This window comes from Chelonia mydas, chromosome 8 (genome assembly GCF_015237465.2).
Source record: "Chelonia mydas isolate rCheMyd1 chromosome 8, rCheMyd1.pri.v2, whole genome shotgun sequence".
NCBI lineage: Eukaryota > Metazoa > Chordata > Testudines > Cheloniidae > Chelonia > Chelonia mydas.
In genome coordinates, this window is record NC_057854.1 from 51,355,562 (window position 1) to 51,383,306 (window position 27,745).

At 52.9% G+C, this 27,745-nt stretch overlaps 1 protein-coding gene across 2 annotated transcripts; it reads right to left on the reverse strand.

The window, feature by feature from the left end:
* Window positions 1-469: 469 nt before the first annotated feature.
* LOC102943419 (ADAMTS-like protein 2) lies at window positions 470-27,745 on the reverse strand. 2 transcript variants are annotated; one of them, XM_043521159.1, is made up of 17 exons: window positions 27,610-27,745; window positions 20,239-20,314; window positions 19,211-19,313; window positions 18,801-18,946; window positions 17,929-18,052; window positions 14,985-15,065; window positions 13,374-13,549; window positions 12,603-13,047; window positions 11,946-12,381; window positions 11,029-11,135; window positions 9,626-9,752; window positions 7,811-8,024; window positions 6,891-7,046; window positions 6,186-6,356; window positions 2,803-2,979; window positions 1,335-1,479; window positions 470-1,246 (listed from the first exon to the last, which is right to left on the reverse strand). In XM_043521159.1, exons 1-17 carry the CDS (start codon window positions 27,639-27,641, stop codon window positions 1,128-1,130), a joined length of 2,835 nt encoding a protein of 944 aa, XP_043377094.1. In that variant the 5' UTR covers window positions 27,642-27,745; the 3' UTR covers window positions 470-1,127. The 2 variants fall into 2 exon arrangements, with proteins under 2 accessions (XP_043377094.1, XP_043377095.1); XM_043521160.1 differs by lacking the exons at window positions 19,211-19,313; window positions 20,239-20,314; window positions 27,610-27,745 and having other exon boundaries at window positions 17,934-18,052; window positions 18,801-18,939.

The following is a 27,745-nucleotide window of genomic DNA, read 5'->3' on the forward strand; positions in this document are numbered from 1 at the left end:
GACTAACGGTCCCGGCATGCAATGCTGTCTCTTCCCAGTGAAGGTTGCTGGGATCAAGGTTGTGCATTATATGACAGGCTGTAGGCTCTGTGGGTCACACCTCTGTTAAAAGGGAAGATAGCTGTCGTTTGCTCCATTGTACGCACATTAAATGTGACCCTTAGGCTTCTAGCAGGCTGATGTGGCCCTGAGCTAGGCCAAGTGTACCCCAGTATGAGATTGGTAGTATACCCCAGCTGAAGACCCCCATCACTCATGAAATCCCAAACACATTTTGCATGTGTGCTGGAACATGTGAATAAGTACAAAAGTGAGAGCTACAAAACTCAAGTGGGAGCCCAAAATGTAGATCCAGCCCTGCTAAGGGGTGAGGGAAGGAACAGGGAAGTCAGACTTTTCTACATGGTGGTCTATATCGTTGTTGCTCAGCTGTGAATACAGAGTGAATGTCAGAAATAAATGAGGACTTTGAACTGTAAAGCGGGCAGTCTCTCTTCTTTGATCGGGGCCGGGCAGGTTTTACACGGTGCTGCGCTGGAAGCGGTCTTGGGGCACATGCGCCCTCCCATCCATTCCAGCCCTGCCCCCCGTCCATGCCCGAACACACATGCAGAAAATACAAATGGATGGGTTATTGCTTTACTGTCAAATGGACTCTTTTGTTTGAAAATTGACCTTCTGGCTGGAGGGTACAGCAGCTGGTCTAGCTGCTGCCGGCTGTGGTACACGCTCGGCCACCTCTTGATGGAACTCCTTGCTCACGTCCCTGAAGCTCTGGGTACACACCCAGCAGGAGTAGGGCCATGAATTAGCAGTGTGGTGGGGAAGAGGAGCGGCTCCTTGGTGATGGATGGCAGGGACCAACCTCCCACACTACCCAGGCTCTGGTTGCTTTGTAGGAATTGCTGGTCTCTCTATAAAATCCTATAGGTGAAGAGGGGACTGTTGTTGCTACGTGTGCCCAAGGAATCCTTCCTAGCTGAGCAGGATGTTCTACAGGGACTGGCTCCGTGACAGAGCACTCCAGGCGGAATGGCTTCTGTCATAGAAAAAGGGTTTATGGTGGAGTCTGTTTCTAAGGGGATCTTGCCCCTTGGTCTTGGAAGGCAAGCGTGGTGTGGCAGCCATCAGGGCGCCTTACTCCTACATGACCGGCAGCAGGCCTTCCTGTAGTACCAATGGGAGCACAGCTTCACCTTCAGCACCAGCACGCAGTTGGCTGTCGTTTTGTCTTCACAGTCTTCATCTGGGGAGCGAAAGCATCCACAGCAGCGGTTAAAGCAAAGGCTTGCCCCCAAGCCTGAACTGCCACCTCAAGAGCGCCCCCCCTTTACCTGGTGCCTCCGTGGGGCACACCTGGAGCTGGCACGTCTGCTTGGCATCGGGTTTGGAAGCTGGGTCGCAGCCCTGTCCCAGGGCATCTCCCTGGTAGCACTTCACCTCTCGGAGCCGCAGGCCGGCACCACACGTCTTACTGCACTGTCGGAAGCAAGAGAGAGGAGAAGCGGGCTGTGAGCCTGGTGCCTATCACCCCCCCAATCACTCCTCTTGGCCCCCCCAAGACAGGGGATATTCACTGAGGGAGTTCCCACTTCACCCCACAGTGAGTCCCCAGCCAGCCTCTCACCTAATGGGCCTTGGGGGAAAACTACTGTCCTCTTTCTGTATTTCCCTATGCCTATTACTGACTGGTCCCAAGATGCTTGCTCTTCTGCTTCTGGCTGGCTCTCTGCATAAGAGCTAGCAGCTCAGAAATGTCCCCCAAGCCATGCTGAGAGTTGTACAAGCTGAATAAACAGGTTGGCCTCATTAACTAGCATATCCAGCATTCCCAGTGCTATGCATGTCTGCACAGCGCCTGGAGACCTGGCCCATGCTCGGGGGCAGAGAGTCTAAGACCTTCAGACCACCAGCGCTCAAAGGGCTGCGGAGGAGGTTAGAATTTAGAGTTAGTAACAAATAAGGCTGCAGGGGGGACTGGTGATGGACCCTTTCCCTGCACCATACGCAACTTGTTCAAATCCACCAGGGCACGTGGGGACTGAAACTGGCTACCAGCTAACAACCCGTTGGTGGCCTATGGGTAATAAGTGTGATGGCTTCCATCTACCACCCATTGCTTAGGTGCATGCATTGCAAAATACCTCCTGCCATACCGTGCTTGCTCATCAGCTCCCCTGGTGGGAGGACTCAACAGAGATGCCAAGCACAGAACAGTTTCAGAAATTGAGCTCCCTTCTTATCCCTGCAAGGCAGGGCTGGGGCATATGCGTGGGCTGTGGAGGAAGTCTGCTTTGTTGCAGCCCTTTGGGAATCCTGTTTGGCCGCACATCCCTGGGGCTGTCAGTCTGGCACTTTTCGCTAGCACTTAACACACCAATTAAATTCAGTTGAAAGGCGTGAAGAAAGTTGGCTCCTGGAGGGTAGGGGTGTGCATTCTACTCTATGGGGCATGACGCCCAAGGGAGACGGGCACCAAGATAGTCACCATTACCCAGCACACAGGTAATTGGTGTCCCTACTCCTGCTAGGTCTGTACTCAGAGACTCGGGGATGTGAGCATGTCCAGCCCTCTCCTCTCCTGCTAGCTCCTGAAAGGAGCCGGTTTGGTGGTTCCATTCAGACTTAACTATGCCACAGGCACAACACGAAAGTAGCAATTCTCCTGGCTCCCTTGGCAACTGAGTCTTCCTCTGCAGCTCCCTGGAGTGTAGGCCCATCACCCCTTTCGCCCTTGGCATGTGTCATTCCCATTTTCCTGCCAGCTCCTTCAATGCCCACCCCCTCCCTCTCGCTCCCTACCTGAGACCAGGAGGTCGTGAACCACGTAGAGCAAGGCCTCTTGAAACAGGCCGCCTGCACCTCCGGTTTCTGGGAGGCATTGCAGCGCTTTTCTGGATACTCCCTGTACACGCCGTTCTCCAGGCCGGCACACAGCACGCTCCTGGTCTTCACCCCCCGGCCGCAGCTGGCGTCACACTGGAAAAGCGAAAAGGAAGCCAGCTCATTCACGGCTGCTAAGGACTGCTACGCCCCAGGCATGGGGCTCAGGCTGGTAGACGCGCCGGCCTTCCAGCAGGGGGATTCCTGCTCAGAGCAGTTCACAGTGCAGTCTTGAACAAGTCACTTAACTTTTGTGCTGCTACTGACCCAGCCGCTGCTGCCAATGAAAGTTAGCAGCCTCAATACCTTAGAGACGTTGGATGCTAGTGTCTGTAACTGGCGTTGAGGTCCTTAGACACAGAAGAGCATCTGAGCTACCAGGCTAAAAGTAGCCGTGTAGCCGCAGTAGTACAGGCAGCGGTGGTGCAGGCAGGCTGCCCCAGGTACACACCCCCAGCCTTCAGGCCGATCTGTACTCGGGGCAGCAAGCCCACGCTACCATGGCAGCACTGCTGTCTACTGCACGTATGTGTACGTGCGCTGGGAGTCACACCCCTAGGTCAGTGTGTAGACTTAGCCTTTAGGGATGTAGTTGTACCCAGATGCCATGTAAGAGCTGGATATTACAGTGCATTAATATATCAGTCTTGGTGAGAGACATATTTCACACTCCTGGATCGGGACTGAAGGAACACAAGGCAGGCTTAGTTGTAACGGGCGCCATGCCGGTGCAGCGTGACGCGGGGCTCTACTGACACGCTTTAGCTTGTAAGACAGCTCTTACGTACTCAGTCATGCAGTAGCAAGAGTCCAGCTCTGTTCTGCGCCCTTTGCATGTTCCCAGCTGCCTCTGCCAGCGTGACTGCCACCTCTGTGCTTGCCCCGCTTTTCACTCCCCCCGCCCTCGCCATGCAGCGCGAGCACAGCTGGAGGGCAGGGAGCTGGATTGTATTCCATCTTAATCACCTTCCAGCTAGACTTGATCACCAAGGCCCGCTCAACCCCGGAAGGGGACATGAGAGAAGAAAAGCGCTCAGACTGAGTTCACGGGCCCTGGCACTTGGAGAAACAGAGCTTGTAAACCCAGCTGCACTGGGGTGTGCAAATTGCACAGCAGGCAAAGGGGGTAATGGACTGCCATGGCCTAGGGAAATAAAACAGCCCCAGCTTATTACACCCATCAAGCCCAGAGGGTGGGGCCTCAAGCCCTCAGCACTAACCAGGAGGTGGGTTTAAGCAGGCTGCTCAGACAAAGGGAGAACACTCTTTAGCCAGGGATGGTGGGACCCTAGGCACCTAGCGCTTGAAATGTAGAATTATCAAGTGGTTTCCCTGCTTCATATCGCCGCCCCAGCTTAAAAGTGCTTGGGGTCTGGCTGGTTCTGCTAGGCCCCAGGGCATCTCTGTGGTCCCTCCTGAGTTCACTGTAAAGCCATGAGAAGGAGTACTTTTGGCACCTTAGAGACTAACCAATTTATTTGAGCATGAGCTTTCGTGAGCTACAGCTCACTTCATCGGCTGGCTCATGCTCAAATAAATTGGTTAGTCTCTAAGGTGCCACAAGTACTCCTTTTCTTTTTGCGAATACAGACTAACACGGCTGTTACTCTGAAACCTGTAAAGCCATGTTAGCTCCGTGCTGTATGGGGAAACCAAATGCCAAAGTGTCCTGGTTTGCATTATCTGGGATGCCACCTAAAACAAGCTATTGCAAGGCTGAAGCTGGCAGGCAGCACAGAGCAGCGCCTGGGCTGAGGCTGGGTCTATGCTATCACTGGCCATTTGGAAAATCGGTGGCACAAAGCAATCGTATTCGCTGGAGCCTTTGTACTGCTCTGACACTGGCAGTAGCCGTGGTGTAGACAGGCCATGAAGGGGGCTGGCAGAGTGTGGCTGGCTGGGGAGGGTGGCTGGCAGCTAGGATGTGCTGGAAGGAATAGTGTGGCTGGAACCCAGCCCCTAGCAGTTACCCTCTCCCTAGGCCCAGACTACCCCCTTTCTCCCCCGCCCCCGATCTCCAGTTGTGCCCACATTCATCCCTGCTAGGCAACCTGCCCCCCATGACCGATGGCCCGGGTTTCAATCTGACCACTCTAGACCTCAAGTCGAAGCGGAGGAGGCAGAGGCAGCTACGGCTCATCTGCTCCTGGTCCTGAGAGATTCTCACACTGCCGTGTGCTTTCACTGGCTCTTAGTGAATGCTTCAGGAGATGCCTGCTGCACAGTGATCTTGATGGCCCTGCTTTCAGACAGCCTATGGGTCCTGGGGTTTGGCTGGGCCCCTCTCCAGTGCTCTCCACTCTTACTGCAGTGTGCGTAACGGGACTGAACTTCAGGGCCTTGTTTAGATCTTGGATCTGCAAGAGCCACCAGGCTAGAGCGGAGGAGCAGAGTCCCTGCCCTCTGATGGGAGCTCTGGGAAAGCCAGCATTTGTCAAGCCATTGCGGAGCGGCAGCTGTGGGGAGTGGCGTTTGTGACTCCCCTCCCTGCTTCGGGAACCTCCTGAGCCGCCTCGGGCGGGAAAGAGCCAGCTGGCAGGCGGTTCTGCTAACCCCGCCCGGGACGGCATAGCTCCAGCACCAGCGCAGGGGCTGTCGCTGCCCAACCCGCGGCAGCTCTGGCAGTAAAGCTGGGAGCCCCAGGCACCCAATGGGGCGTCTGGCCTGAAGAGACCGGCCCCAACTCAGCCTGACCAATGATGGCCTCCTCCCTCCTCCAGCCTCTGCTATGGCAGGCTGTCCCAGGTGCGGGCAGGATGATGAGATCCGCTCCAGGGAGCAGGAGGGCCATGGCAGTGAGAAGAGCCTGAAGGAGCTAACCAGCCCCAGGGAGCTGAGGAACCTGCCCCCGCCGCGGTGAGCCAGGCTTTGGGTGGGGAGCGGAGCCGAGCTCCGCCTCAGGAGCCGCCTGTCCTGCAGCAGAGGGTGAGTCCCATCAGGCACTGCTTCATTATGTTCCCCACTCCTGTGTGCTGCTCCTGCCCCCAGCCGTCTCCCCCCAGGAGACAGCGCCCCCGTCTCCCCCCCAGGGACCGTTCCCCTGGCTTCTCGGCTTCCCCAGGGTTTGTGCTTTGATCCCTCCCTGGGCCCCAAACGCTCTCCCTCCCCGAGGCTCACCCCTACTTCATTGCCTCCTCCCAGCCCCTCAGCACTGACACACAGGTCCCCTGTGCTTGTAGAACACACATGTTGGCTACCCAAGGCCCATGTACCCCTTCCCCCCCCCCCCCAAGCAGGCCGGATGCCTGGAGTCAGCCCCTCCAGACAGCAGGCAGGTCGAAGTGAGGCCACTCCAGGCTTACCTGGTCCCATTCCTGCTCCACCCAGTGTGCAGGGCAGTTCTTGTCCCCACAGGGGTAGACAGCCAGAGGCTTGGCAGCAGGATCGCACTGGGAGTCCGAGATCACCTTCCCCTCCAGGTTGCGACACACGACAAAGCGGCTCATCCGCCCCTTGCCGCACGAACCTGAGCACTTGGAGAAATAAAGGGCATGTCAACGTGCCAGTCACTGAACAGCACTGGCAGGAGGGGAGGGAGCATGGTTGAGTGGCCAGAGTATGGGAGTGGGAGGCAGGAGACCAGAGTGCTGGTCCTAACTCTGATGATGACATGCCGCGGTTAAGGGCTGATGGCCTCACAACTGCCTCCTTAACTCAGGAGACGCAGTAGCTTCCTCGTTTTCAGGCACTCATAACGGTCCCAAACTTTTGAGCTGACCTTTTCCAGGCTCCATCTGTGCCTGGAGGGGAATGTTTGTTAAAAGTCTGAGCAAAAACAACTCAACCGTTTGTTTGCGTATAATGTAAACTGTCTGTGTGGGCGATAATCCCGTAATCGGCCCCGTAATCTGCTCTGGGTGTGTGTGGTCCCACAATCCACTCTAACGGGGGGTGGGGTGGATTCCATCTCCACCTCCATTCAGGCCTGGGCTACTGCATTTCTTCACCCAAGACCTCAAACCTCGAACAGGTCAGGGAAAGAGGAAAAGCAGCCGGCCTGGACTCACCGGTCCCCAGTCAGAGGCAATCCAGCGCCGGTCACAGGGTGGGCCTGTGCACTCCTTCTCACTGACAGGCTTCAGGGCCTCATTGCAGAGGCCTGGCTCTACTGAGCAGCGTACCTCCCTCTTCATCATCCCCTGACTGCTGCATCGAGCAGAGCACTATAGCACAAGAGACCAGACTGCGTCAGTAAGGGGACAAGAGATTGGGTGGGGGGAGAGGGAAAAGGTACATTTTTCTTCCCTAGACTGAGGTGAGTGCTGGTGCAGAGGGGAAGGCTGGTCCTGTGGCTAAAGCAGTGGCGGGGGAATCACGATACCAGAGTTCTAGTCCCAGCTCTGCTGCTGGGTGGCTACAGGCAAGTCACTTCACCCAAATGCCCCCAAGTTTTGGGTGCCCAGCATGAGTCACCTTGGGCTGGATTTTCAGAGCCGCTGAGTGCATTCAGCTCCCACCAGCAAACCGGAAATGCAGGGGTCTGGCACATCTGAAAACCAGACCTACAAGGCGTGTTGAGTTGGCCACCCAAAATCAGTGACCTCTTCTGAAAGTGTGGGGCTTAGCTTCTTAGTGCCTCAGTTTCCTGAGCTGTAAAATGGTGGTAGGGGGAGGTTAGTCTCACAGGGGTGCTCTGTGGCTAAATTCACTGAGATCCTCACAGGGATGATCCTATAAAAATGCAAATTATTATACAAGATAGCAGAAGGGGTAGTAGACTCCCCTGGACTGTGTTAGAACAGGAAAAAGATGGGCAAGAACAATGCTAGCTTCCCTGTGATGCCTAATTACTGTGCTTCAAACTACCCAGAGACCTCCTCAGCACGACACGTAGGAACGAGTCTACTGCTGAGGTCAGTTTTCCTCTGGTCATGGGCCACTCCCCAGTCTAACCCTGACACATGGGGTAGGCCACTGCACTCCATACCTCCGACCACTCGGAGAGCTCCCACTGGGGCCCACACGCCTTGTTCTTGCACGCTTTCCTCTCCATTGGCCTGGCCAGCCCAGCAGACTCACACAGCTCATCGTAAACGGAGCTGTCGAAGCCTGGAGCCAGCATCTTCCAACAGCGCACAGTCCGGTACTGGTAGCCCTCCCCACAGGTCCTGGAGCACTCGCTCCAGCGACTGGTCTCCCACCTCCAGGTGGGTTCGCAAGGGGAGAGAAGACAAAGCAGAGGTCAGAACAAGGCATGCTGAGGGCCACAGACATCAGAGACAGGGGGTATCTGACACAGGTCACTGGTGGGCTCCTTTCATCTTCCTGAGTACATGGGACTGCCCAGTGCGCATGTGTCTCCAATTAAAGTGATAACTCTGTAGGACAATTATCCCCCTGTAATTAACTACCAGTTGCTCATTGGTCTCCCACATGCAGCACAGAGGCCTGATTGCATGTGGGCCTTAAAAACTTCACTCCATGGCCCTTTCACAAGCGTAAGAAGGTTAATACCTGTGTCCCCAGTGTCCAACTGCCCTGCTGCCTAGCATTACTGAGGTCTTTCAACTGGGTACTCTGTCCTTTTCTCTGTGCCTTATTCTGTTGCACAGGGCTGCTGTGTGCTGTTCCAAGGCTGTCCCTTTCCAGCGCAGAGGTGGCAGCGTATTTCCAGGAGCAGCGTGATCCCCATACGCAGAGGGCTGGGTGGTCACAGTGTTTGTCTGAGTCAGCAGGGGAGTAAGGGCCTTAATCCCTTGCTCAGACTGTGACTGACTCTAGTGGGGAGCGCAGGGGCTACTCACCCACTGTGAGCAACTGGGTGAGAGCGGGGGAGAAGGATGGGGCGTGGGGGGAGCCCTGGTTCTGCATCCACCAGTCAGAGTAGGTGCACGAGTGCCTGGGGGGAGTGAGTTGCTCCATGAAAAGGGGGTGGAGTAATTTATTCCCCCATCAGAGTAAGGTGGGAGAGGGGCAGGGAGGCAACGCGACAGAGGTACCACTCAGTCTCTGGGGTTCCTGGGGCAGTGCAGCTGTGGGCCACCCCTTCCTCAGGGCAGGTTGTTGAATTGCTCTGTCTAGCCCCCAGCTTGTAAATTACACCCAATGCATCTGGCCCTGCCTATGTCCTGGGGGTTTTTATCCTGACTTGCACAACATGTTAGGCCACCTTTAAATAGACAGCGGTGGATATTCCAGTCTGCTGTAAAGCAATGTAACCCAGCCCAACAACCTGAGCTGACGCAAACCCATGGTCTAAGCATCTCCGGGGTCATTCCTCACTCTGCTGTATCAAGATGGCCACCAAAAAATGACAGACCCTACCCACCTCTTTCCAATACTCTGCATTGTGGGTGCTAAGTGACACCCAGCGTCAGAGTTATTGAGTGGGATCAGCTACAGGACACAGAAATCCCACCTACGCCCACCCCTCTTCTCTCTCATGCTTTCTCCCTTTCTCTTCCCCTGATTTAGGTTCTGTCTGCACTGCGAGCTAGGGGTGATCCCCCTGCTCGTGTGCACATACTCACACTGGTTCTCCTAGAGCTAGTACGAATCTAACTAGCAGCAGCGGAAGCATGGCCGAGCCGTGCTAGGTACAAACCCACCCGAAACCATGGGTGTGCATTGGGCACCTCCTTCTCTGTTGGTTGTTGGCTTCCCATGCATTATTCTGCCTGTGCAGTCTTTGCCAGGTCCCACCTAGCTCGGTTTGCTGCTGTGCAGGCCCATCTGTGGCTGTATCCTTGGCTGATGGGGTGTCTTGCTGAGAGGGGGCCAAGGCTTGAATATCGTCACTCACCTGGGTTGGCATTCTCTCCCTGTGCAGAACTCATGAGTGGGTTCTGGGCGGGTCAGGGCATCACAATACGCTTCCCCTACTTCCACTCCATCGTACCGGACACACATGGCATAGGAGGTGCTGATGCCTGCTGGGCACCATGAATCTCTCTTAGTGCCTACTCTCCAACAAACCACTACTCGCTCCATCTATTACATGGTGCCTATGTGTCTGAGAGTCTAGTGCCAGGGCAAAACCACAAATATTCAACAGGATCATTATCCAGAAGAGAACTGCAAAGCTCAAGCCCCACGTGATGAGGCCAGCAGGACAGCAGCCAAGACCAGAACTGAACACTCCACAGCATAGTTTACCAGTGCCAAAGACAGCCCGATGCTGCTGATGGGTTGCTTTCCACCCACCTCTTCCCAGGACCTTTACTCCTAGTCTCACTTCATTCAGGCAAAAGGATGCTGAAACTTAAATAAAGCTCCCATCCTCTGAAGTATCTATGCTCACTCTGACACCACTCTCCAGGAGCTTCAGACGTGTCAAGAGGTCCTCTGCAGACTAACAGGTCTTGTATGTACCAGCTCCCTTTCCCCACCAAATATACTTCAGCCCCTCCAGTCACCCCACCAACATGAAACCAACTGGCAAGACTTGGAGCCCAGCTTGGAGCTATTCACATCAAGGGAAGTCACCATTTCCAAGTGTGAACCTACTATTCAGCTGGGCTCAGGTTCTTCTCGATGGCTTATTACAAGTTTTAAAAGGCTCAGCCCAAGCACAGAAACATTCACCCACCTCCCAGTTAGGGTAATTATATAGATCCTCAGTGAAACAGGAGCCCCCGTGACCCATAAGATCACATACTACATGCCCAGGTTCTTCCCCTGCAGCTCCCTCCCATGCACCTTCGGCTGAGGTACAGGAGCCGTGCCTGTGTGTAAATGTTAACCCTTGTTCATGGTGTAGCTGGATCCTTCATTTGCATTTGAAGAGGATTTAGTGCTGGTGAAAGGCACTTGCCGGCCCTGGAGAAGGGATTCCTCTGTTGACCCATGCACGAAGGACAGCACAGGCAGCAGCAGTGCAAGCTTTCGCCACCCTGCCCTAGCCATGCGCCTCCGCCCTGCCCCAGACAGGGGAAGGAGAGCTCACTTGCCATTCCCAGCAGCTGAGATTGCCCATAGGGGTGTGACCTAGTGCCAACCGGTGCAGGGGCTTTTGGGATGTGGACACTACTCCACTAGAAACTGGCTTGAGGACACCAAGTTATTTCACAGAGGCCACCAAACCACTTTCAAATAATAATAGCTTCTGGTTGCTGGGCTGGACTATACCTGGGGACCTTCAGGTGAAGGGCTCTACATTTCATTCCCAGTCCTGCAAAGCCATCCAGTCTCCCAGACCAAACCTACCTGAAGTGCATGTGGAGCTGCAGGGAGCATAGGCGGAGACCTTCCACCGGTACATGTCGGCCAGGCTGATGTCATCATGGTCCAGGGGGCTCACATCAAATTCGTTGCTGCAGAGAGAGGAGCAGGAATGAGCTTAGTTTGGGATGCAATGAGCGACAGATAGTGAAAGCCTTCCTCGGGTACTCCAGGAGATGGAGAGGGACCCCAGTGGCTCTGCTTCTTTTTCTTACTGCTTCCCTGCAGGCTTGCGTGTATCAGGTTGCATGAGAAGATTTCCTACGGCTGGTGGATCACATTGGTGAGTGAGGGATCACATAGGAGGTGACCAAGCCCCTTTGGAGGAGCAGAGGCACTATGGAACGTGTTCTGGGAGTCTGAGATGGACTGGCACAGGCTGCTGACTTTGTCCCACCTTCCCCATCACCACAATAACAGAGGAGTCAGAGAGGGGAAACCCAAGTGGAGAACCAAGTGGAGAATTTGATAGCTGCTTTTAACTACCTGAAGGGTGGATCCAAAGAGGATGGATCTAGACTATTCTCAGTGATAGCAGATGACAGGACAAGGAGTAATGGTCTCAAGTTGCAGTGGGGAAGATTTAGGTTGGATATTAGGAAAAACTTTTTCACTAGGAGGGTGGTGAAACACTGGAATGTGTTACCTAGGGAGGTAGTGGAATCCCCTTCCTTAGAAGTGTTTAAGGTCAGGCTTGACAAAGCCCTGGCTGGGATGATTTAGTTGGGATTGGTCCTGCTCTGGGCAGGGGGTTGGACTAGATGGCCTCCAGAGGTCCCTTCCAACTCTGTTATTCTATGATTCTATGATTCTAACCCTAAAGCTACCATGGGAATGGGATGATCAATCCTCCCAGGATAACCAGCCTCCTGTCTTCCCTCAGGAACCTGGCGGCATCTCACCTTTCAGGGCCAGGGGCTTGAAGGGGTTCTGCCAGGTGGCTATTCCCGAGGCCAGAGTGGAGGCTTGAGTTGGAACCCAGCACGGGGTTCTGAATGCTTGTAATCACACTGTAGTTAGCTGCCTTCTCCTGGCTCGCTGCATAAGCCTCTGCCTTCGTGCTCTCCAGCAAGTTCGTATTGGCAGGCCCTTTGTGCAGCCCTTCTGGCCATCCAGCCACCAGCTCTCTCCACAGCCCTGCAGTTGAGTTCTTCCAGCCTAGCTTGGCAGCCAGGTACTGCAGTTCCCTGCAAAAGGCAGCATTTTGTGGGTCCTGGTGACACAATCTCCTGAAGAGCTGGAGCCTGGCTGCCCCGATCCCACCGCTCTCCGGCATCTCGGGCCTCATCACGCTGAAGGGCATGGCTGTGCTGATGGAAATCTGGTTTAAGCTGGAGGCTAAATGAAAATGCAGGGGCGTTAATGAGCCCACAGAGGCTCTGGTTCACCACCTCTGGTTCCCCCTCTGGTTCACCACCTCCCCCATCCACCCAGCTGGTACAGCGCCCACTGGCTTCGATGACAGCAGAGGTGGGCCAATGCTGAGTGTTTCTGTAAGTCCCACCCTTAACAAGCACCTCAGTTGCCCAACCATGAGGTAGCCAAGAAAACAAACAAACCCAAATCTGTTTCTCCACCTACTACCGCCGCCTCCTCCTCCTCTGCCTCCTCGCCCGCTCCTTTTGCATGGTAAACTTCTCTGATCCGGAAGCCAAACTTCTCTTCTTCCTCTTCCCTCTGTTCCCAGCCCCAGGGCCCAGCCTGAGCAGTGGAGTTACTCTGGAAGAAGTCCTGACTGTTGAAGCTCAGGTCTCCATTCTCTTCTCCAGGTGGGAACCGGTCGCTGACATCGTCCGGGGAGAGAGAGAGCCAAGTGGTATTGAAATCACGCACAACCCCAGAATCTGCTGGGACTGGGGCTGGATGTTTGGGGCTGGAGTCCGGTAGATGAAGGTAGAGAGGCGCCTTGAGGGCAGGGGCAGCTGTTCGGAGAGCTGGCGAGGGCATGTGTGGCACAGTATAGTCATACGTTATATGGGGCATTTTCCCATTGAAGTTATAGTACTGGGGAGAAAACAAAAACCCTGTGAGCTCATTTGCATGTCTCATGTCTATTGGATCAGAAACACGTGACCCACACCCTGAAGCCTGACCTGGAGAGTAAGTGCTTTGTGATGAACGCAGAAGAGATGGTGTACCCATGATGGCCGGGCAGGACCGCCCAGGAATGGCACAGCCAATCTCTCCCAGAAGGCATTGCTACAGGGAATGAGGCAGGAGCCCCAGGCGTGGGAAAGCTCAAAATTCCCTTGCCTGCAGGGCACCTGTGGTCTTGGGGCTCGGAAAGCAGACCACCAGGGAAGCACCCAAATCTTTAGCTCCATACATACCATGGCATTCAGAGACTGATTGGTGGGGCCCTGGGCAATGACGTACTCCAGGCCATCCGCGTGCAGGTTGGAAGGGCGGCGGTACTTGAACACCGTGCCAGCCACACGGAAGTTCTGGGGATTGTCAATGGCCGAGTTCCCATTGAAGAAGAAGCGCCCAGATTCATCCGCCAGTGCTGCAATCAGAGGAGAGGGACAGGAGACTTAACTCCAAGCAGACTTCAAGGAAAAGAGGCCAACAGCAGCCCATGCTGACTTGTATGGAGAAGTACTCCTTGGCCAAGGAAAATCACCCAGGGGGAGACACTGTCTTGGGCTCCGTGTGTCGGTGCCCTGAGGGACGGGATACCAAGTTGAGGGTGGGCTGAGCTCACACTACAGTACGTCACATTTCTAGTCCAGATCCCTGGAACCATGGCAACGTGTGAGGCAGAATTGAACGTGCAATATTAAAGAAAAATTGGTGGTTCAATGGCACAGCGGCTAAATATAGAGAAATTTCACCTCCAGAGAGCTGGATTTATTTAGCTCAAAAGTCGGGAGAAACCCACAATTCTGACCCAGAGCTTGCTTTCTAACCCTCACCCCACAAATTCAGGGCTGTTTGGATCCAGTGTTACAGTGTGAGCCTGGCTTTAGTCAAGTGAATTACAATGGAGGCAGGGCTGGTCAGGGTATCTGTGGTCCCCTAACAGCCTTATTCCAGCTAGATCTCTCAGCCCTTTGCTTTCTGAAAGCACCAAGAATAACACGTCAGCTGCGACCCAGCCCATGCAGAAAGCAAAGATCCAACACAAAGGAGCGTGTGACCCCTAACGGATCGTTCCAGGTGAGAGAGGATCATAGATGGTCTTGTCCATCCTTTATTTCCTAAAGCCTGTATCCTTCCCTCCTACGGAAACACCTGCCAGAGGGGTACAGTTGTCACCAGGGCTGGCCCCAGCGTCCCAAGCAGGAGCTTGGGGCGGCAGTTCGAAAGGGGCAGCAGCTTCACCGGCCGCGGTGGCAATTCGGCGGCAGCTTCTTCCTTTTGCCGTCCATGGCAGCAGTTTTTTTTCACTGCTTGGGGCGGCAAAAACTGTAGAGCCAGCCCTGGTTAGCACCTAAGGGACGGGGCAAGGGTTCTAGAGGAATCCCTCGGTGCTGCCAGAGGGGGTGCAGGGAAGTCAGGTGGACACCCCGAGAATCCTGGTTCAGCTGCCCGGTGTGCTGGCCCCGCCCTGCTGCTTCCCACTCACTCAGGAGCCACGCTGCCTTTGGCTCCCCCCACAGTCGCCAGCACCCTCCTCTCTGAGAGGGTCAGAAATGGCAGTGCAGGAGTCAATGCAGCAAGGTGCTGGGGATTCCTGTGTCCAGATCTGCCCATTTCTGTGGGGCTCACACCCATTTAAAGCTGCTCCCCAGCACCTTCCCTGCTCCGGTGTGACTTTACCCGCTCCAGCCTGGCTGTGGTCATGCACAGGGCCTCCTGCAGGCTCCCCTTAAGCTTTTGCTCCTGCCTTCCTTTGCTGTCGGGGCCTGTCCTCTCCGCACCATTCCCAGGAGCACAGCCCATGCCCCACTTCTGGCCGTGGTGACGTGCTATCCGCTGCGTGCTTTTCTGTGGCTTACCCAGGATGTTTTCAGTCTTCCGGCGCTCGATGATGAGAATGTCCGTGGCGCCGGCAGGGATGTTCGTGATGAACACATAGCCTGGGGAGTGGGAACAGAACAAAAGGTTGGGAAACCCAACGCGGGAGAGAGACTCAGGCTGCTCCAGCCTCACAGGTGGCTCAGTGAGGGCATTGCAGAGCTGCCAACTCATGGTTTTGTCATGAGTCTCATGATATTGTTGTTGTCCTTAACGCCCCAGCTCCTAGAGTCAAGTGGAGATGGGATGAGTTCTGCCTTCATTCTTAAAGAAAAAGTAAGTTTCTAGCCCTTGTGGCTGTGGAGAAAGCTTCAACATGTGAGCCTGGTGCATCCTAAAGGCTCAAAAAGCAGAAGGCAAATAAAATCTATGATTTTTACATAATCCCAGGATTTTAAAGCCAATCTCATGATTTTCTGAACATTAGGGGTTGGAAAGCCTGGGAGTGGTTGATGGGCTTTTGTTATGTTTCAACGGGAGTAGTCAGCGGCAGCAAGCTGGCTCTGTGTCCATGCAGGAGGGGGATGATGCCCTGCCGCACAGGGCACACCGAAGAATTACTCTTTAAGCTCCAGGAGAAGGGGTCTTGTCCCAGCTCCCTCTTTGTGTGTGTGTGTGTTTGTTTGCAGTCAAGGATTCATTATTAAAAAAAAATCCCTGCCTGGTCTGTTGAGGTTGAGCTGCTGCAGACCTCAGGAGTTCATCTGAGTCCCGACTCAAACTCTGAGGCAGGAAGAAAGTATTAGTTTTGGGCGCATGAGGGAGTCATCCCACCCAGTAGAGCCACAAGCCCAAAAAGATAAAGGCCCAAGTACTGCCCAAGGTTGGATCTGAACTAGCAACCTAGAGATCAAGGGCTGCAGATCTCATCGTCTCAACCTGATAGTTTCCCCTTGGAGAGTGAAAGGTGACCTGCAAAGGGAGGGGAAAACAACAAGCAAATGCACAAGCCAATTTTTTAATGCTGGGTAAAGAAGGTTTTTATCAGATTGTATTTGACATTAGAAATGTGGGTCTTCTCTACCATGCAAAACTCTATGGTGACGGGAGACCTAGTGAAATGCTGGAATCACAAAAGAGTGTATACGTCTCACTCTATCGGCAGCAGCAGCATCTTTGCTACTGCAATCTAAATAGTAAAAATAACAACAAATACAAGATGAGCAATTGTGTGGGGAAGAGAGTTTTAGACACATTTTTTTGGCCTCTGTTTTGGTTTGCTGTTATTGTTAACACTTTTTGAACTCAAATATCTAAGACGCACTTTTGTTAATAATCAACTGCCTGCGTCCACCTCGCCCAATAGAGACAATGGATCTATGGCTTATTACAACACTCTAACAACCCCCACAGTTGCTTACCCTTCCCCCCTTCCTTTCCTCCCAATGACTGGAGAGATGTTACCAGGCCACTTCATCTTGAAGGGCCCCTTGAAATATGTGTTAACTACTTATGCTAAACAATCTGTTCCACTTGTATTTAGCTGATACACTCTAAGGCTATGTTTACACTACCACTTATGTTGGCTTATGTCACTCAGGGGTGTGAAAAAACCACCCCCCTGAGTGACATAACTTTTGCCAGCATAAGAGCTTATGTGCACAGCTTCTCCCACCAACATAGCTACCGCCGCTCATTGGAGGTGGTTTATTTATGTCAAGTGGAGAGCTCTCGCCCGTCGGCACAGAGCGGCTACATGAGAGATCTTACAGCGGTGCCAGTTGTAGACATGACCTAATTAAGTTTCCCAGACCTGAAGAAGAGCTCTGTGTAAGGTCAAAAGCTTGTCTCTCTTACCAACAGAAGTTGGTCCAAAAAAAGATATTACCTCCCCCACCTTGTTCTACCTTGCCCCTTCAGTTAACATGTGAGAGCTCACCATACAAATCTCAGAGTCCCCAAGACCCCGCAGAGTACCAGATGTGACGATCCTGATATTTCAAAAAACCCAAACCCAGAAAGTAATACTTATTTTTGAAAACTGTTTCAGGCCTTCTTTATCCATTCTAAAGCAGCACAAACGGGCATAAACCCAATCCTCTGCGGGTCACATTTAAAAGCAATGAAGTGCATTTTGGAGTTGGGTTTATTCAGAGCTGGCAGTTGTTCCTGGGAAAGGAAAACCACCAAACAAAAAACATTCCTGATTCAACTTTTTCCTCTTCCCACAGAAAAGGAGAACGAACCACCAGAGCTGTGAAGAGCACTGGGTGCAGTTACAACAGGGCTGTATCCAGTAGAGGGTGCTGCAGTCTAGTGGAATTACCATAAAGTAGAGTAGTAGGTGTCCCAGAATGTCCTACAATCAATATTCTCTGGTTATCAGCGCATCACAGTGCTGCTCTACCAATCAGCAATCCCATCATTCTGTGAGGAGGGAAGAGTGGGAGTATGGAGAGGGGTAGAAGTGAGGGGAGTTGTAGGGCCTGAGAGAGGACCACGTTTCAGAGAACACTTACCTCCTCTGCAGCCCATCGGCCTGGAGAATATAGGAGAACGATTGCTGTCACCAAGAACAGCAGCACACATTTACAAATGTAGTGACCTTCCTCGTACAAGATTAACATCCAAGCGCAAAATCAACTCAGAGCAGAGATAAAAGAAAGCGCATTGAACTCCTAACATCATCGGGCGTGGGCAAGATGCTGAGATCAATAGATATAAATAGGACCCCCTGCCACTTCACATCATAAAGTGATGGAGGAAAACCTCACTAACTAACCATACAGCGAACCAAACCAGTTTCCTCTGCTGATTAAGCTGAACAGACAAAATACCATCATTTTGGTTTACATGGGGAAAGAAAGGCAAGGTATTATTCAGCTCCTTCAGCTGGGATGTTCAGACTCTGCCCTAGTTGGCAGTCCATGTTAGCAAGAAGCAACATGTGAAATTATTTGATGGGCATCACTTAACAGGGTGTACCTAACTGTGAGATCCCCTTTCGGAAGCTTCCTGAGACCCGGTAGCAAGTGCTGCCATCCCCTCCGCACACCCTGCATCTGTCCATCGTCCGGGATGAGTAGAGACTCCCATCGCACCCAACCGGCTGCAAGAAATACAGAAGAAAAGACAACATTACCAGAGAGGTCTTCAATCCTACTCTGGAGCAAGGGGTGTCCGCAACAGACCTACTGGGTAAGTGAGATTCTAAACTGGGGGAGATCCCTAGAGTGAGAGTTTACATGTCTTGGGCACACAGAAGTAAGAACTCTGAGGTGGGGTGAAGGGCTGTTTTAGCTCATACTGCACCTATGTTTAACCGACCCACCTTGCTGGGACATTGGTTTGGAATGTCCTTCCCCTGGAAGGGGATGCATCCAAGAATGGCCTTGCTGAGCCAGCAGGCAGCTGTTTTTAGTGGGGCAATGTCATTTTGGCAATGACCGTCTCCAGGAGGCAGCACATCCAGCAGCAGCAATGCCAAGCCGCCAAATCACTGTCCTATGGAGTCTTGAGGTTTAAGTACCATTGCATCGCAAGAGGGCTTTCACTAACAGATTAAAACTTCTTGCACTGCTGGGTGCTCCTTCAAAAACAAACCAAGGCTGCTGCTTTTCTCCAGGCTCAAGGGAGAATGTATGCTCCTCATGCAAGTACATGGCTGCACATAATGATCTCCCCAGCCCAAACCTGACTCCTCCATTCTACACAGGCATTATTAATGTGACATTTACAGGAACCCTATAGCAGCTGTTCAGTTTCACTTTACTGCCCATACTTGTGGTGCTTGAGGAAAATGATTTAAAACAAAGCCTTCAGCCCCCGATACACAGCCCTTCCTCCCAGTGCCTCACCTCACACTTGCCATTGATGCAGACCCCCTGGTACGTCCTGTCTTTGCAGGATGTGCCGTCCTGTGCTCGGGCCATCAGCTGTCTCTCTCCACTCCTGGTGGTGCACTGGAGGTCACAAGGCTTGTTGGAGATACTCGTGTAATCATCTGAAGGGAGAGAGGTGAGATGGCAATGGGCAGAGCAGCGGGGGCACAGGATGGCTCCAGGACCAACAGTGAGACAGTCTTCTCCTTTAGGTCCCTGGTTTACAGCTACCCAGGGGAGCGCCTTGGCCCAGAGACGTGGAAAGCTTACGCACCTACCCACCCACACCCAAAGGAAACTCTCCTTCTCCTACCCCCATTGACCAGGTTTCCCCAGGTACTTTTCGTCCCCATCTCTCATGCTGAGCTGGTCAGCCATGGACAGACCTGGGTAGAGAGGTGTCCAGTGGTAATAGTGCTTCCCAAAGGCCTTAGCATTGAAGGTGGCGCACTGCTGTTGTTTGAAGCTGGCCATGTTGGCTGGGCAAGGCTGCAGAGAAAGCAAAGCTAACATTAGCCTCCTAGATCAAAACCAGCCCACTACAGAAAGGGAAAACTTCCAAGGGATTGGAATTCCTCTCTCGTTCCAGAGCAGCGTGGCCCCTTAGGTCAAGGCTAGGATCCACTGGTAGAGCAATGCAAGAAAGGTCCATGTGAAGTTAGTACAGCCTGCAGGCCCTTCTCATCTCAGAGCTGTGGGCAGACACTTGGATGTTACAGAAGGGGCTAGTGGATCTAATGGACAGAGTAGAGGCTGAGAGTCAGGACTCCTCAGTTCCATTCCCCTCTGCCACTGGCTTGCTCTAGGAGCTTTGGCAAGTCACTTTTCTCCTCTGTAAAATGGAGATAATTGTAAAGCACTCAGATGAGGGTTGCTGTGGCAGTTTTACTCCTTGCTGATTCCCCTAGTGGATAGGGCAGTGGACTGGGCCTCAGGAGGCTTGGATTCAGTTCCTGCCTCTGCCACTGCTTTGCTGGCTGACCTTGGGCAAGTCACTGCCTTATCTGTGCCTCGGTTTCCCCATCTGTAAAATGGGGATACTGACTTCCTTTGTAAAGCATTCTGAGATCTATGACTGGAAGGAGCTAAGTATTCTTCTTATTGATGTATTAATATTAATGAAATGCCCATCAGTATTTCACCGGGGCTAGTGGCACTGAATCAAGATTGCTGCTGCTCTCAGCATTAGCCTTGTTCTTATCCCTAAAACAGAGAGCTGTAGTCACACCTGTGACTGTCTCAATTCTGGGGTGACCGTGTCTGTCCCGCTCAGACCCTTAATCTGCTTGTCATTGCCGTACCAAATCTCAGGCACAACTAGTAGGCTTGCGCCAGCACAACAACCCTGTGAGCACCCACTGAGGCCATGTCATTCCCCTCGGAGTAAATGGGTAGCCCTGGGAGAGGTTCTTACCTGTTGCTGGCACAGCTGGTAGTGCTTGGATTGGCCCCCACACATGGTGCTGTTTGTTCCCTGGGATAGGTGGAGTCTGAAAGGCAGAGAAGAACTACGCTGTGGGAGGAGCATCCGATGAAGTGAGCTGTAGCTCACAAAAGCTTATGCTCAAATAGCTCTGGGAGGAGTGACCAGTGGTTTGGAGGACTATGAGGTGCTAAAACACAGAGGCTGTAGGACAGTTGTGGCCTGTAGCTTAGAAAAGAGACGCAGAAGTCAGGCAGTAATTTTACAGGAGTGTGTATTAGAACAGCTGGTTTTGCATCCAGGTTGTCACACACAGCCTATGTAACAGTGTGTAAAAAATGTATTTCCAAGGGCCCCAGTTTTAGGGTGGGATGCTCTCACTTAGCGATAGCAGCGGGGATATTACATTGGTCGGAATGGCAGCATCAGAGCACTGCCACCTTCCTCCAGGCTATGCCGTTTTCTCTCTCTCTGTCCAGGTAGAACGACTGATGAAACAGTGTGACAGTTTGGGGGTCTATGTACAACTTATGAATTCTGTTTGATAGTGGGGACACTATGTGTACCTCTATCAGACTGCGGACTCCATATTGAATGTGGGCCTTGTTTGCCTTCTGTTTTGTCTTTTACCTTCATTTTAGGATGAAATCCCAAGGGCTAGTGGCACAGGGTTAACAATGGCAGGTCATTAAACCTTGCTAGTCCTCTATTCACATGGGAGCCCCCTTGGACAAAGAGTTTCCTGCCACACAGAAGAACCAGGCTGCCCAGGTGGGTTGGTCACTAAGCTATGCATCACCTGGTGGCAGAGGTGAAAGTAAGCCGGTATGCCCCGGTACGGCGTACCTGCAAGAGCCGGTGCACTGTACTGGGGCAGCCCGGCTTCCCCAGGGGGCAATTTAAAGGGCCGGGGGCTCCCAGCAGTGGCTGGAGTCCCAGGCCCTTTAAATTGCCTCCAGAGCCCCGCTGCTGGAGCCCTGGGGTAGCAACTGCGGGGCTCTGGCAGCTATTTAAAGGGCCTGGGGCTCCCCTGCTTCTACTGCCCTGGCCCTTTAAATAGCTACCGGACCCCCGCCGCTGCTACTTCAGGGCTCCAGGGGCTATTTAAAGGACCGGGGCGGTAGAAGCAGGGGAGCCACAGGCCCTTTAAATAGCCCTCAGAGCCCTGGGGTAGTGGGAGCTCCAGGGGCTATTTAAAGGGCCGGGGCTCCAGCTGCCTCTGCCGCCCCAGTCCTTTAAATAGCCGCTGGAGCCCTGCCGCTTCCCCAGGGCTCCAGTGGCTAATTAAAGGACCAGGGCAGTAGAAGCAGGGGAGCCCTGGGCCCTTTAAATAGCCCCGGGAGCCCTGGGCTGCTGCTGCTACCCCGGTGGGGAAGGGGAGAAGGAGGGGGGCACACTTATCTTACAGGTTGGGCTGGGGCTGGCTCTGACCCCCTCAGCCCCTCCCTTTCTAGGGGCCAGAGGTGGCCCCAGCATACCGGTAAGTCACTTGACTTACTTTCACCCCTGCGTGGTGGGGGACTTTGCTCACCTGATGAAGCAGACTGACAAAGGAGACTGGAAGTTATGAAAGCGAAGTGAGGTCGCTGCTAGCCATTTTGGGGAGAGGGAGATGAGACCAGAAGCAGGAGAGACAGGAGAAGCCTTGTGCAGGAGGGAAAGAGGAGAAGAAGGATCCTAGACTCCTTAAAAGAGTTTGACTTAGGCCCAACGACTGCTCAAAAGCGGTGAGGACACCGAGGCAGGGAAGGATGTATAGGTGTTTTATTCTGAGTTACGTGCTATCATTTGTCTCTGAAGAGGTAAACAGTAAACCAGAGTGGTCGCAAGGTTAAAGCTCTGGGAAGGGATATGCTTAAGCAACTTGGATATCTTGGGAGGTCAGCACTGGTCCTGGGGGCCCACTGGTCACACTTCCATGAGTGGCTAACAGAGAGTCTGTGCTCAGGAAATGTGTCAGAAGCCAAAGTGAGAGAGAGAGGCTGGAGCCTACCCAGACCAAGGGATGTTTAAAAGCACACGGATCAGTGCATGGGACCCAAACACAACAGCTTGGTGTTGTAATATTAAAGGTACCTAAAGTTGAATCAACAGTAGCATCGGATCCGGTGACTCATGCTTTGAGGCAGCAGGGGAGCTGACTTCATATTCATAAACCGAACCTGGTTAATCAGTACTCCTGGTTTTAATTGAGAAATCACTGCTTCACATGCACCAGCTGCTTGCAATGCTGCATCTTCTAATCCCTGGGCAATGTGAGTTACAAGCGCGGGTCGGGAGGATGTTAGTTACTGCCACCATTAAACAATCAGGCTACAGTGGTGAGTGTTTGACAGGAGCTCTTTACCAGGGCTGTGACAGACAGTGTGATCCAGTGCATAGCCTACTCATTTAGAACTCAAGAGCCCTGGGTTCTATTCCTGACTCCACCACTGACCTGCTGTATGATGCTGGGCAAATCACTTCCCCTCACTTTCCTCTCCTGCCTGTTCAGACTGTAAGCTCTTTGGGGCAGGAACAGTCTCTTACTAGGTGTATGTACAGCTCCTAGCCCAGTGGAGCCCTGACTCTAGTGATCTCTGTGTACTACTGTACACAAACATGATTACTGGCAATAATAATCATTAGAGCTGTTTGAAACATTTCACACACAACGTTCTTCCATCGGATAATGCCATTTTGTCAATACCGCCATGTTTTGTGGAAATGTGTTGACTTCAACAAAATGTTGTTTAGAAAAAAATGGGACTGGAGCAGTCCAATAAAGTCCAGAGGGACTACTTTGACCTTTTTGCAATGTAATGTTTCCATTTTCTGTTTCAAAATGACGGCTTCCATTTTTAAATATTGTATATGATAAAGTCTAAATCAGAACAAAATGTATGAATTTTATCCAAACGTTACAATCAACCCCACACAATTTTAGTTTATTTTGGCTGGAGGGAACTGTTGCAATTTTTTGGTCGTGTCAGAACTGCAAAGAAATACGCAGCAGCGGAATTTCGCACAAAACAGATAACCCGAGTCCCACGGCACTGTAGCAAAAACACCCAGATGGCAAATAACAAGCAAGTCAAACACCATGACTGGCATTTTAAAAAGAGTGGAATTCCGTAGCACCAGCGATTGGACTGACCCAGACACTTGTCACCTTGGGTATGTCAACACAACAATTAGACACCCACAGCTGACCTGTGTCAGCCAACTCAGGCTTGCAGGGCTTGGGCTGAGGAGCTGTTTCACTGCCATGTAGACATCTGGACTTGGGCAGGAGCCTGGGTTCTGGGAGCCTAGGTTCTAGGACCCTGCAAGGTGGGAGGGTCCCAGAACTCAGCTCCAGCCTGATCCTGGAAGCCTGCACTGAATGAAACAACCCCTTCCCCTGAGTTCTGCCAGCCGGCATGGGCCAGCAGTGAGCTTTTTGTTGCTGTGTAGACATACCTTGTAAGGGCTTGGTACAGACTTGTCTGTGTGTGCAACCACCACCCAGTCCCTGCTGGGCAGATTGAGTGGCAGGATGCTTTTGGAAGCCAACCACCAATGTATTGAGCCTACTCCGGATGGCAAAGAAATAGAGGGGCCTGGGAAGAGTCTGGGCAAAAGCTATGTGAAACTCATTGTTCTATATAGCACGTTGCTACCTACAGTGCCAGCTGTGCCACATTACTGGAGCAAAAAGATGCCGGGCTCCTCCCCCATCTAGCCATAAAGAAAGAGAGGGTGTTTGTATAAGCCACTGGTGAGTGTTACAGGTACCCCTCCGTGCCTGATCTACAGAGGATATGGAGCTGTTAGAGCCCTTGCTATAGAGGTCTGATCCTACCTCAAGCTGTGGCATCTTATGCTTTTAACACGGGATGTCCTTGGTTCAAGCCTGTGTGTCAACTAAAACAATGGGTGCCACATTTGCAATCCTCTGAGACCTGCTTGCACCTCCCAGGTTAAGAATGCATGGAATAGATTAGGTAGGTCGCCTGATGACTGCTAACTGTATTTGCTAAAATAATGATAGGGTTGACAAATCTCACCTGTCAGGGCATAGCAGGAAATTCTTCCTGCAGGGATAACACCGTACAGTGGTACACCCTGTGGGTTGTTTTGGTTTTTTTGCCTTCAGTTTTAGCCACTGCCAGAGACAGGATACCCCACTAGAAAGAGCAACACTCGGCTCTTTTCCTGAGCAAATCCTATGCTCCTAACAGACGCTAATGAATCAGAAGCACTGTGACCAAGTTGGTCAGTTTCAGGATTCACTGGGCCATTGTGCGGTGATGGCACAATCTGTTGCACGGCAGTTACCTAGAAATGGCTGCGTGAATTTGGTGCTTGTGATGGCAAAATAATCCAAATGCTGTGCAAGTTTCCCAACACAGCACTACCAATGTGCCTTCGTCCTGGTCTGCAGCGGACATTGTCGGGGGGAGCTGGAGTTCTTGACACTTGAGAAGGGGACAATCTTTTGGTAGCTGGGGGCACAGTTTGAGACCATGGAATAAGCATATTGGCTCCCTCTGCAGAGCGTCAGCAGTGAAAGTGTTAAACAATGCTGGAAACAAAGTGTGCAGCCTGAGACTTCACAGTTATCATCCCCTTGGGATGAAACAGGGCAGCATTATTTCAGGCTGTCTGCAGACTCAGGCAGATATCACAGCACTGTGTACACTTGGCTGAGGCTTGGAAGGTTTTCTTTGCAGCTGCAGAAAGCTTTCTATATTTTTGTTTTTAAATGCAAGCTTGAATTCTGGAGCAAAACCCTGCAGTGAGGGGTAGATTCTGCAGCAAATTCCCTGGCTGTGGAATTACAGAGGGCCGGTTCCAAAGCCCATTGAAGTCAGTGGAAGGACTCACTGGGCTTTGGATCAGGCCTGGAGGACACAGAGCCCTAGCTAGGAAGGCACAGGGAACACTCTGGGGGCACTCAGGCCCCCTTTCCCATTTCTTTTCCCCATCTTTCTCCTATGATGGCAGTGTCTGTGCTCACCGGGCAGAGGGGGGACACAGACACTGGCATGTCTTGTTAGTGGTGAAGTTATCTGAGAATCATGGCCATCTCCAGACGGAAGGCACCTCTGCACATCCGGATCCTAATTATGCAGCTAGCCAACCCACATAAAAGAAGGGTTTTTTTTTTTTTTTCCTTTTGAAGGAAGGGAAGAGGGAGGAGGCCGTGCCTGGGCTTCCTCTGCTTAGAAGTGCATTCATGCAGAATGGAAAGGAGCAGAGGAGAGGGGCAGGCACAGTGAGCGCTCTGCACTCTCAGATGCCAGCTCTCATTAGCATCCAGGGAGTCTCATTAGCAGGTTAAAGAGATGCCTCTCCAGGGGTCTCATTCATCTCTTTAGTGGAGGTAGGGGCTTCCGCTCCAGTCCCCTGCGCCGCCCTCACCGCCCTCAGTGGCAGATTTGACAGGCGCTAGCAATATAGTCTGGCTGAGAGAGAGCAGCAGGTGTTCACTGGCAAGTGCCACAGGCGATCAGCTGCTGTGACGTGAGGGAATGAATGGAGGGAGCAGGAGGGGATCTGAGCGAGAGAGGGCCATGGCCGGCTCTAGGCACCAGCCAAGCAAGCAGGTGCTTGGGGCGGCACATTTCTAGGGGCAGCATTCCAGCGCCGGCCATGGTGCCCCTAGAAATGTGCCCCCGCCACCCCAGCTCGCCTCTGCCTGCTCCCCTGAGCTGTTTCGTGCCACAAGCCTGGAAGGGGGCGAGGGAGGAAGGGGAAGCCGAGCGGCGGCACGCTCGGGGGAGGCGGCGGTGGTGGAGTGGAGGCGAGCTGGGGCGGGGAGCGGTTCCTCTACCCCGCCCCATTACTTCCTGCGCTCCCCCCCACCCTCACTCACCTCCGCTCCACCTGCTCCCCTGAACACGCTGCCTCTCGCTCGCCTGAGGGGGGAGAGAAGCGGAGTGGCAGCATGTTCAGGGAAGCAGGCGGAGCGGAGGTGAGCTAGGGCCGGGGGGAGCCACAGGAAGCAATGGGGGGCGGAAATGCGGCACGCCCCGGGGAGGAGGCGGGGCTGGGGATTTGGGGAACGGGTTGGGAAGGGGTGGAGCTGGGGCGGCGCGAAAAAAAAGCGGGGGCGGCCAAAAATTTTTTTGTTTGGGGAGGCCAAAATCCTAGAGCTGGCCCTGGAGAGGTCCACACAATGAAAAAGAGGAGGAAGTCCCAGAGACGTGCCTGGGCCCAATGCTCTGGGATTAACTGGGCAGTGTCAGAAGCACCAGAGTAAGTTGCATATGGAGGGTAGGTCAGTGTAAGTGGCTCTAGCACAATAGTGTAACTGGCATTGCCGTGGTGGGTTTGCCAAGCAAGCGTAGCTTACCTGCTGAAGGCACGTAGCAGGGAGATGGGGGGCATAGCAACAAAAGCAACTGACAGGGGGATGTGAGATAAAGGCAGCTACCTAAGTCCCACCATTGCCCATGCCCTCACCTGTAAGTGGGTGCAACTCACCCGTAGGCCAACATGAGTTGCACCTGCTTATGCCAGGGCTGAAGATGGTCCCTACAGAATTACCAAATCAGTGTAAATTATGCACATGTCACAGGCCCGCTGGATGTCAAAGCAGGGCTCTTTACTTTTCTACCCGCTTTCTGAGCTACGTACACCACATGTGAAATATACCCTGTCCTCTACATCAGCCAGGTGCAAAGCGAAAAAGAAGACACGAAAAGTGGCCCAGCTCCCCGGCCCAGCATGCTTCGTTACTCCAAGATATGTACGTTGCAGAGCACAGTTGCCTAGTGTAACCCATGAGTCCTCCTTTGTGCCTGCGTCAAAGAGGATGTGAGTTTATTACAGCTCCAAGCACCTTTCACCTCCAGCAGTAGAAGCTCATGCTTTTAGCTCTGGAGGGTTTCTGCTCAGTCCCCAGTTGTGACCAAAATGGGGGTCACCACACTAGAATTTGAAATGTTTCAGATACAGAGCTAATACCACTGCACTACTCGGAAGGCAGAGGATCTCCATGAGAGGGATGCGGGAGGGAGAAGGATGCACTTTGGGTCACCCCTCCCTGCAGCTAGTAAGAAAAGCTGAGGCTGGCTGCAGGTGGGCTGTAGCGGGCAGAGGAGCCTGTTAAGCGTCCGGCTGCAGTTCTGTTCCAGATCCATAAATATCCAGTTTTTCCTGCCATGTCAAATATCTGGTGGCTTTTGGCAAACACAGAAATGTCAGTTCTGCTTTCTAGAGCTTGGAATCATTCAGGGCATGTGAAAGGCTCCGCAGGAAAGGAGAGACACTCTGCCCTGGGTGTTGCCTCCTGCTCCCCTCCACTGGGTGCATCCAGCATCTGGGCACCTTATCGGTAAAGGTTTCATGAGTGTCCATGAGTCTGGCGTTAGCTGGTGCTGCTCCATTGCTTACCTTTGCCGCAAGCAGTGCCTCTCCCGGGACATCACTCCTCCCCCACAGGTACGGGAGCATGTGGACCAGGAGCTCCATTCCCCCCACCACTTGGTGACCTCTTCATCCCAGGGGCCTGCTCCTTCTGCTGCCTCAC